This window comes from Eucyclogobius newberryi, unplaced genomic scaffold (assembly GCF_026437365.1).
Source record: "Eucyclogobius newberryi isolate DKJ021-1_F unplaced genomic scaffold, fEucNew1.0.hap1 SCAF_20, whole genome shotgun sequence".
Lineage (NCBI taxonomy): Eukaryota > Metazoa > Chordata > Actinopteri > Gobiiformes > Gobiidae > Eucyclogobius > Eucyclogobius newberryi.
Genome location: NW_027315835.1, coordinates 22,162,130 through 22,173,122, shown reverse-complemented (window position 1 = coordinate 22,173,122; position 10,993 = coordinate 22,162,130). Strand labels below are relative to the sequence as shown.

Sequence of the window (10,993 nt, the reverse complement as noted above, 5' to 3'; positions counted from 1 at the left end):
TGTCTGTTTTGTGATTTCTGTCATGTTGTCGTGATTTTAATGCATTTTTTCCTGTTGTGTACAAATTGTGCTCTACAAATAAACTTCCCATGCCTATCAGGAGGTTCCGGCCGGTGGGCAGGATTTACACAGCCCAGAGTAGGATCATCTCTAAGGACAGAGGACCCTGGGACATCGTCCCTCGCCACCACAGACATTGTCTGACTTCATCGCCACCACAGACATTGTCTGACTTCATCGTCACCACAGACATTGTTGATTCATTTCTCCCTGTGGCCCTCAGAGGCAACTGTTGTTGTGATTTTGGGCCTTACAAAAATAAATTGATTTGATTTGATTTGATCTCCGATTGAGAATGACTTTTGGATAAAAATCGAATCTAGACACTTCCAGATGACTACAACTGAATCTTTTTCTACCTTAACTCATGTTGTTGTCTTTGTTCTGTTGTTTGGGCCTAGTGTTGTGGGGACCAGCCCATAATCCTCTGAGGACACACCTGTAGAGGACAGTGTGGACACTGAGCTGGACTCTGCTCTGGGCTGGACACACACTCCTTCCTCACCTGATGTCAGTGATGGTGTTCATGTCTGAAAGTGATGAGTGTCTGAAAGATGCATTTCAGGTCAGTTTAACAACACTAAGTAAATTTGAATTTAACTTAACTTCTTTAACTCTATAAGTCCAAATCTACTCAACTGTACGAGCAATACATCTATATACTTATGTCTGGTGTTTTTATTGGAGCTTTGAGGTCTTTAGTCAACCAATTTCTTTTGCCAACTACACACACACATAAGGATGTCTTATCCTATTTCATTTCAACATTCTACTTATAACACAACACACTGCAATAACTAAATTACATCTACTTACTTTACCTACTATATCTTACCTCATTTTAGGTTTGATATATTATAGCTTATAAACACAAACCTGATACCAGCACTTTAGCCCTTATGTCTTTGTAAGTGTGTCTACAATAACAAAGAACTCATTGATAAATAGTGTATCCTCGGCTTGTTGCCACACCCTGATCAATGAATATTTCAATACATATTTGATTCATGTAAGATTCCTTTTAGAGGTGATAAAGTCCCACACCCGATCAAACCTTTTTGCTCTTGTTCATATGTTTTGCATAAAGATAGTGTTTGTTGTTTTCATTCTGTAAATTGAAAAAGCATTATTGTGAATGGGTCTGTCCAATATGCGTTTGTGTCAAATGGGAAATCCACGAGGGAATGTTCATGATCCGGTGCATTTAGAATGCTTCATTAAAACAGCCCAGTTGCTTCTGTGGAATTTCAAACAAAGATTCACAAGATCCAAATATGTCGGTCTCAAGTCAAAAGAAATAGATGTTGCTGAAAATGTAGATTCTACACAGTCATTCTGTTTATCTTAAAGCGTTTTAAAGTCATTCAGGCAGTAGTTTTGATGTCAGTTGGTCAGAATATTTAAGGTAGAAGGTGGTGGTTACAGCTAGACAAATCAAAGTAAATGTGCTTAAGGATTGGTCTGGTAACTCACAATGGAGCAAAAGTAATATTATATTCTTCCAGCAGTCTAAACACTAGTCCAGTTGCCTCTTATTGCCACCATATTGTCTGCTCCCCTTTGATGTTAAAACAGATAGTATTACAAGACAAAACAGAGATGTTTGGCTTTAAAGAGACAGGCAGCAGAGCGTTGAGCCACACCCGGCCTGAGGTGGTCACATGGTTCAGACCAAACACTGGCATCAAATTCAGCTTATTACAGCCTCCATTTGGTTTGAATGTCTGTTCTTTCCAATTAGTTTCTCTGTGCAGTCTCTGGTATTGTGGTACCATTTTCTTCTAGTTTTAGCTGAATGTTTTAAGGAGAAATGTCGTATAGGCCATATTGACTAGAACAAAAAGAACACATTTTACTAGCAATTCACTAGTATATAATTGTGAAACTATCTCAAAAGGAATCATAAGCTTGCGTAGTCATACACAAGTTCAGAGCCAACATAAAACAAAACGTTGTAGTTTATCATAAATGCCGCCTTGCTTTCTACACCATTTCAATTACACACCATCCGGAAAATAGACGTAGGGCTGTGCAATTAATATGATTTTAATTGAGATTTGGTCATTTCTAATTGTCAATGTTCATCTTGTTTGTGTGGCGTTTATAATCGAGAGGTCTGCAGCCGATCCTCAATAAAAGCATTTGGTTTGGAGCAGAATTCAGACTTTGTAGAGGAAAATTTGGCAATTAATTGTCAGTATTGCCATGTTCCAAGACAACTGTATTTGTTGTGATCAATCAACTGTATATCCAAATCAGAATCAGAAAAGTTTTTTTTTATTTCATTTGGATGCATTATTCTAAAAACGGTAATCTCAAACAATACATACTTTGTATTTTCTCTGGTTCCGCCCACCCCGCACTTTATTTTTCTTTTTTTTCCTTTTTTTTTTCTTTTTTTTTTCTTTCTCTCTTGTCTTTTTTCTTTCTTTATTTTTTTCTCTTCTTCTTTCTCCTTTTTTTTCCCCTTTTTGACAATGTTACTGGACTGTATCTTTATTTACACACACATTTTGATTGGTCTGTGTTGATTCTTTCAATAAAAAAAAAAAAAAAGGTTTATTGCCAATGAGCAGAATCCACAAACATAGGAACTTGCTTTGGTGATTCGGTGCAACATAAAACATTCTCGTCAATAAAAAAATCATTCTTGTGAGATACAAATCAAACTCAGGAGATCCGGTTTCTTTACAGTTTATGCGCACCATTTATCCATTGGCTCCCTGCAGCGTGATCCCCATCTCTGCTTCTGTCCCCATCGTTTAGGCTGTGACTGAGCTCAGAGGCCTCACATGTCGGCGGGTGCGACTGGGGCTGCTGCCTGCTGCATGTTCCAACCCCCTCAGTCTCATCCAGCCCTCCACTCTGGGTGTAATCGGAGCAGCTGTGGTTGACATGGGGCCGCTCTGATTCAATTGCAGTGCGGGACATGGGGCTATTATCCCGGGTACACGGAGGGAGGAGGGTCGCACTCACAGCTGTTCCACCAACGACAGGTCGCAACTGCACTGCTCAGAATGGGGAAGGCTGGGCTGACACTATTCAGGGCTGTTTTTAGGTCTAAACGATTCTGGCGAGTCTCACATCAAATTCCGCTCATTACAACTGGCTTTTTGTAATTCCCTCTGTAGCCAGGAGATGGAGTTCTACCACAATTCCTATTAAAGAAACATCTCACAGGTATAAAGTAATGTATGCGATCAATACATACATTCTTTGCAGTTCTAGATGCCAAAGCAAAGGTCAAGAGGATGTTTAAAGGTCAATAACAATACAAATATGCACAATATGTGTCACTAAATACTACAAATATAAAAATTATACAAGAGATTGTTTTGTCAAAAGTGAGCTGCCTCAGGAAAAGGAAAAGGGGGAGAAGTTAATCACGGGTTGTTAGCAAGCATAATAAGAAATCCATGACACGTGTAACGATGCTATAAATTATGTGGACCATGCAACCGCTGTGAAAAATGGCTTTGTAATCAAGAGCATATTATTTACTCCATTTGTTTAATAATTTATTGAATCAGTCATTGCTGATACAGGCTTATTTCCCTGATGTGTATAGTATATGTACATGTGTAGAGCCTAAAATGCCTTGATTCTTCAAATAAACATGACAGAGGTGGCAGCTGTTTCATGTGTGCGACGTGCAGTGTATGTGGGGATAACAGGCTCTTAGAATCGAATCACTCGAGCGTCCAGCCAAAACAGACGATTAACGGTACATCAAGCTTCCCGGCCATGACAGCCTTTTGTTGGCATGTGAACATGATCTATTCTTTTCAGGTTCTCTGGATGGTGGTGCCACTGTGATGCCGGGTCCATGTAATTGCTACTTGCTCTACCCACATGGGGATTTTCCACATCTGATCCTGAATCAGAGGCTGCATCATTTCTAGACAGTTGCCAACAGTGTTTTAGAGGAAAACAAGCCTGGTGTAAAAGCGTGGCTACAGCTTCAACCTAATACCGCAATCTCAGTATTTCTTTTTGGCATTATCTCAATAATGATAAATACTTATACTAATACTATACTAAATATACTATACTAATACTATACAGTTATAATACTAATATAACAGTAAATACTTTCACAATGCATCAGGAATGGGCTTAAAAAGTATTGCACAAAACCTGAATGAGCCATACAGTTAACCAGAATAGTACAGAAATATCACTCTATTTTAGCAAATTCTTAATAGTTTTAATTCTACATGATACACTCAATAATATAATTTTACAGATTTCCAAAACCACAATTGCAATCCCTTTTTCAATTTATCTCCCACCTCTACTTTTATTAACAATCATTTACATTGATAACATGTGTAACAAGTAATAGAATATAATACTAAAATACTACAAAATAACTAATAAAAATAAAAAAGAGTACAATAGTGAAATGCCTTAAAACAGGAGTGCTACGATGCCTGCTTGAATTGATGGGAGTGAAGTGATTAGTAGAATGAGAGGAGACCCAACGAGACCCTCTACGGCTTAATTAGTGCGAGAGGGAGTGGACACCTGCTACATGATCACCCCCGTCTTCTAGTTTTACAGTTTTCCCAATATGGCAAATCGAGAACAAACAATCCAGGGCTGGGGCTTTTCCGGCCAAACCCACTGGTTCCAAAAAACACCTCCTCTGTTCCTCCTCCCTCTCGGCGGATGTAGTAGCATGAATAATGTAGCAGGGAGGGGCACGCGCGCTACTACACCACCCCCTACTCATGGGCTTCCCTTCCTCACTCCGCTCACCAACCCCCCGAGCTGCCGGCCGCACTGCAGAAGGTCAGAACAGCAGAAGAAAAGGAGGAGGAGAAGCAGTAGTGGAGGGTGGGGTGCCTGGATGGATATCATGTTGAGAGGGGAGCGTGTGGACCAGTTATGACAGCCATGCTGAGTCCAAAAATCAGACAGACCCGCAGAGGTAAGATGACACTTGTGTTTGACGTGATGATTAGCAGAAATAGAATAGAATAGTGTTGGTGCTGGATTAATTGGAGTATTTTAAGCAAGTTAAAACACTTTCCTCTTGATTTGGAAATATTGCTTGTCTTGAACTTATTTTAGTTTAAACTTTTTACTATAATGTCCAGTAACTCTCTCTGCGTTGTATTTATTATGTCATTATATATTTTACTTCACTTGATCCTAGATTTGTTTTCTCATCACCAAATAATCTATAGCTGTATAATATTCATCAATTTATCTAAAAAGGACAAACTGCATTGTGGTTAAAGTTGGGGTTAAATGCTTTCAACAAATAAATAAGTTGAATGACTATACTACATTTTTGTGTAATGGTAACAGTAATAAGGTTCCTTAGTAAACTATTTATAAGGTGTTAATAAGCACTAGTTATTTCTTTATAAGATTGTATAAGGCATTTATCACTTGGTTATTGATAAGCTGTTAGGTAATGCTCTTACAACATTTTGTACATGGTTTATTAACATTTCTAAAGTAATATAAGCCATATACACAAGTAATTTCCTAATAACAAGTGCTTATTAATGCCATTTATATCAAGGTTTGGCCCTGGACATTTTCTGATATTTATAGATGCAGAAGTTCACTTTTGCTTTACATGACATTACAACGTAATTATAACCTCCCAGACATTAAACACATTTCTGTGTGATTCTCAACCCTCCCGTCTTTCTGAATGGAGCACGAGTTGAGCCCACGCAGGAACCCTCGCTCCTCTCGACACACACGCGCCAGCATTCTACTACAGCCGGCTGACAAGGCTGTAGTGGATTCTATTAGGAGCTGCTGTGTGGAGGTGTGCGCAGGCGGAGATGGATTAATCATATGTCTGCGTGCGCTCTTTCCATTGGCACTAATCTCTGCTCTGCAATTATACAGAGGAATCTGATTAGGCTGAAATGAATAGGGCTTAAGAATGGAAGCGTGGAGTGGAAATGCTCTGCCTGGTGTGCGTGAAATTGCTGGCAACGTGGATTAATATGTGCATTTATTAAAAGAGCTGATGAGTTTGGGGTGGATTTCTCAGGCCATGAAGTTTATGTCTTCTCTAGCATTAGCATTTGTTTATTTGTTTGTTTGCTTGTTTTATTGTTTGCTTGTTTGTTAATGTGTTAGTGAGGAGACAAATTAAAGTGTTAAACAGCACTACATGTTATTAATCACAATTCGAAGTATTTTATGATTGGTTATAATGCCTTATAAATAAGAATAAGTCACTAAAAAGCATGTGTGTGTTACTAAACCATGTACAATGTGGTTGTAACTGTAAGAGTATTCTGATCTTATGAAATCATTTTTAATACCAAATGATAAATGCAAGTAAATGCCTAAAGTGTTAATAAACAAATAATTAGTGCTTATTAATGCATTATAAATAGTTTTCTAAGGAACCTTATTTTAAAGGGTTTTAGTGTTTCATGTACTTTGATAGTAGTGGAAAATGTAAAAGATAAATAAAAACAATTGTTTCGGACTGACGCATGATATGCATAATTTTGTTAAAATGAAAAACTAGTTTAATAGTATGTATTGAGAAGTACATCTCAGCCACATACATCTCAGTTTTACTACACACTAATTGGGTGTGAAATTTGTGATCCAAAGAATGCTTGTTATGCATTTCTAATGGCCGTGCTAGTAAGATAACACAGTGCAAATTGAAGACATCGTCGCTCGACAAAAGAGGCATTCTCCACATAGCAGGGGTAAATTGGCGCTTCTTGCTGACGGCATCACATTTGTTGCATGGAGCTTGAGAATAAATGGCCATGTGACAGATGTGGCCATGTAGAACATAGTGAGCAGGGGGTCAGCGGGGGTCACAGGAAGGACACTTAAATGTGATTGGTAGTGTTTTAGAGGCCAACCAGTACAGTGCATCCGGAAAGTATTCACAATCTCCTTACATTTTCCCCAATTGTTTTATGCTACAGCTTTATTCCAAAATGGATTAAACTTATTATTTGCCTAAAAAATACCATAATGTCAGCATGAAAGAAGGTTGTTTGAATCCTTTGCAAATATATTACAAATAAAATACAAAAAAGCACATGTGTACATAAATAGTTACAATGTTTGCCATGACAGTCAAAATTGAGCTCAGTTTTCGTTTTTCCCAGAGGCGTGTGGTCAGGGCAATCAAAACAATCAGTGACCAGTGGCCAATAAAATCTCAAATTACCGTGTGTCACAACTATAAATAAATTGTTCGAAAATATATTCAAATAAGCCCATTTTCCCCTCACTTCTGCTGCTGAAGCTTGGCTGAACTCACTGTGTCTTGTAGTGGTCACAACAAGGTCGCTGGGCGTTACTGCGCGGGAAGCAAGATTCTGCTTTTATTACAGCTGCTCAGTCTGTGGCCGTGTTCAGAGTTCATATTCCGCTCTCTAACATGAGCTTTTAAAACCAGAGCGGAAAGCAGCTTGTTCTAGAGCTCTGCACATGTGCTCTGAGGACAACACAGCTTCAAACCCATGGATCTATGCTCAAACCACGCTAAATAAACCTGTGTGGGAATCAAGGATGTTTGCTGGTTTTGCCCTAACTGAGCATGTGCAGAGGAGAAGCGAAGCAACAGCAGCGCCAAGTTCAAACAAACGGACTTAAAAACTATCTTTTAGAGACAAGTCTTTGTTTGTAGCTCAGGCTCTGTTCATGTTTTCAAAGATTAGATGTTAGTTAGAAATATTGTTTAACAACACAGAGCACTAATTTGTGTGATGAATTGGTCAGTGAAGTCAGATTATTTATCCATTCAGCACTCTTATAAGATATGAGAGTTTAGCTCATTAGGATAGATGCTCCCCCACCCCAGGTCTGCTTGCCCATCCATAAAAGTTACCGCACGCCACTGGTTTTCCCACTGATCATCCTTGAGCTGCTTCTACACCTTGATTGGAGTCGACCTGAGGTAAATTCAGTTGACTGGACGTGAGTTGGAAAAGCACTCACCTGTCTATAGAAGGTCCCACAGTTAACAGTGATGTCAGAGCACAAACCAAGCCATGAAGGCATTGTCTGCAGACTTCTGAGACAGTTACAGCTCTGGGGAAGTGCAGCATTGAAGGTCCTCATACATAAATGGAAACAGTTTGGAACCAACAAGACTCTTCCTTGAGCTGGCTGCCCGGCCAGACTGAGCAATCAGGGGAGGTGACCAAGAACTCGATGGTGACAGATTTCCTGTGTCTCTGTGGAGAGAGGAGAACCGTCTAGAAGAATAACCATCTCTGCAGCACTCCACCAATCAGGCCTGTATGGTAGAGTGGTCAGACGGAAGCCACTAAGTAAAAGGCCCATCTGGAGTTTGCAAAAAGGCCCTGCTCTAGAGCGCTCTGGACCTCAGACTAGGGCAAGGGTTCATCTTCCAATAAAACAACAACCCTAAGCACACAGCCAGGAGAACAAGTGTCTACAGGACATCTCTGTGAATCCTTGAGTGGCCCAGCCAGAGCTAAGACTTGAACCCAATTGAACATCTCTGTAGAGATCTGAAAAAAGCTGTGAAATTATGCTCACTATCCAACCTGATGAGCTTAAGAGGTTGTGCGAGGAAGAATGGGAGAAATAGTTGTGCCAAGCTTGTAGCATTAGACTCAAAAATACTTGTGGCTGTAATTAGTGCCAATGGTGCTTCAACAAAGTATTGACCAAAAGTTTTTTGTTTTTTTGTATTTATGTAAATTTGCAATGTGCAAATTATTCAAACAACCCTCTTTCACATTGCCATTATGATTGTTTGTATATTTTTTAGGCAAATCATTAATTGAATACATTTTGGAATAAGGCAGTAACATAACAAAAGAAATAAAAAGTGAAGCACTGTGCATACTATCTGGATGCACTGTACATGCTACAGGCTGTGCCATTCTGACAGGCCAAACATATCAATACAGGTCTATTTTGTTGAGAATAATGCCCAGTGATCAAGTTAATGTCCTAAATGTATTCATGGTCAGAAACCTGTTGTGGTTTTATTCTGACACGTATAACTATTAGTTTATTGATTTACATTTGAATTATTAACATGAACTGAACTTGTATAAATAAGAATGGAAATAAGAAATGAGAAAAAATAAGAATCCCATGTATTTCAGAGCATAATTATGTCTTACTACAGGGTTTCAGCTTGTATACAGAATATTACAGTTCTAAGTGTTTGTAAAGGACTTAAAGTAGACCTGTTTATTTTGTCTTCTATATCATTCTAATCTACAATGCCTGTGGATCATGATGATGTATTTTTGACTTCTTAAATGGCAATATTGGTCTAAAACAACAAGTAAAAAGTCTGCTTACTGACCCCTTTATGTTACGTTGCCTTTGGAAAGCTGCAGTTCACAATAGAGAATAGAATTTTCACATTGTTTGAAAATGGCTTTGCGACGCTGCCGATTCCTATGTGTGTCACCGCTTTGAGAAAATAAAACTGTAAAGAGCAGTGGGTGGTTATTGGTGTGGAATCTGGGGCACGGTAAAAATGAAACTGTCAGAACAACGGCATCTTGTCCACAGAAGAAGAAAGATTACTCAAATATGTATGAATCTCTCTGAAGCTACAACTTTGAGTGGTTTAATGACACCCCTTGTCATAAAACCACAAATGATTAAAAGCTCCTAAAACCTGACTGCATAATCTGTCCTATATATGTTCTATATCCTTTGAACAATTGCAGCCCTACTGTTTTGTTGTAGAAAATTGTCTCCTTGGGATGATGAAGAACAATAAGCTGGCAATGTGTCGGGTTTCACTTATCCCAAGCATTTGTCACTCACTTTAATCAGCTGTTTTGACGGTATAGTACAAGAGGCGGGATCAGAATTCCTTATTATGAGTGATTTGTATGCATAGACAGGTCTGAATGTATGAATGTCCCGCTTGAAAAATGCAGTATCTCCCTGAAAGAAGACCTTCCCCTCTTGATTAATAGCTTGTGATATCTGCACATTAACACTGCAATACTCTGAGTGCCTTTCTTCTCGCTGCCTGTAGAAACTCTAGCAGCTTTGATTGCCCACACATCGGTTGCTCCCCTCTTGGGTTATGTCGTTTTCATGTGCGTTACTATGGTTTTGGGATCAAACGCCGTCCACAGCTAGAACCGCGGTCACCATCGTGCCATCTGACGCAATGTATGTACGAAGAACACGCAGCAGGGCTAACAGACATGACTAAAGCTGCCATGTAGGCTTGGTTTACACTGGACTTATCATGTATTTCACATTTTACAACTTTTTAGACGACACGTGTTAAAAATAGACTTTTGATAAGCACAGTTTCTTTTATTGAGTTGTTTAGCTTTCAATGTCCAAATTATAAGTCATGATCCACCACATTACTATATAGTACAAAAAAGTCTTCTTATGTGTCTTAGTTAATGTATGTATTCATTGAATTAAAGAAAAGTAGTTCAACCACCACTGTATTGCCTGGTTATCTGCAAAAAAATAATTTTAAAAAAGGGACATGTTTACCATAAAGAAATATGTCACCTTTAACTATCAAAACATGTTTTAATTAAATGTACTTTTATGTTTAAAAAAAAGGTGCTGGTATTTTGGTATGTACAAATTAAAGGTACAAGGTTAAACTCAAAAACCCTAACCCTAATTTTAGCCTTTTAATGTTTAGATTAAATATACATTACTGCATTAGGTTGCCTTCATTTAACTCCACTGCGGCATGTGCATATGGGCCATATAACTGGCCACACCTCCAGCTTGGTAATAAAAAAAAAGGCCTGCTCACACTCACAAGTAATGGTTAACACATTAATCAACGGTGATGGAATAACGGGAAGTTACGCACGGATGCACCTGTAACTCTCTCCCTCACCCTCTCCCAATCTGATGTATCCCAAGAGCCATAAATCACCGCACAACAACCAGATTAATGAAACTGAATTCCCCCAACGTGCCAGTGTGCATCTTTAAG

The 10,993-nt window shown here is 38.8% G+C and overlaps 1 protein-coding gene across 2 annotated transcripts in view; it reads left to right on the top strand.

Annotated features, from left to right (window-relative positions):
• Positions 1–4,808: 4,808 nt before the first annotated feature.
• Positions 4,809–10,993, top strand: part of arhgap22b (Rho GTPase activating protein 22b) — a 43,975-nt gene continuing 37,790 nt past the window's right edge. For both annotated transcript variants that reach the window (XM_072456465.1, XM_072456464.1), the window contains exon 1: positions 4,809–4,993. In XM_072456465.1, the coding sequence (XP_072312566.1) occupies positions 4,951–4,993 (43 nt within the window). In that variant the 5' untranslated portion in view covers positions 4,809–4,950. The remainder of the gene's footprint in view (positions 4,994–10,993) is intronic.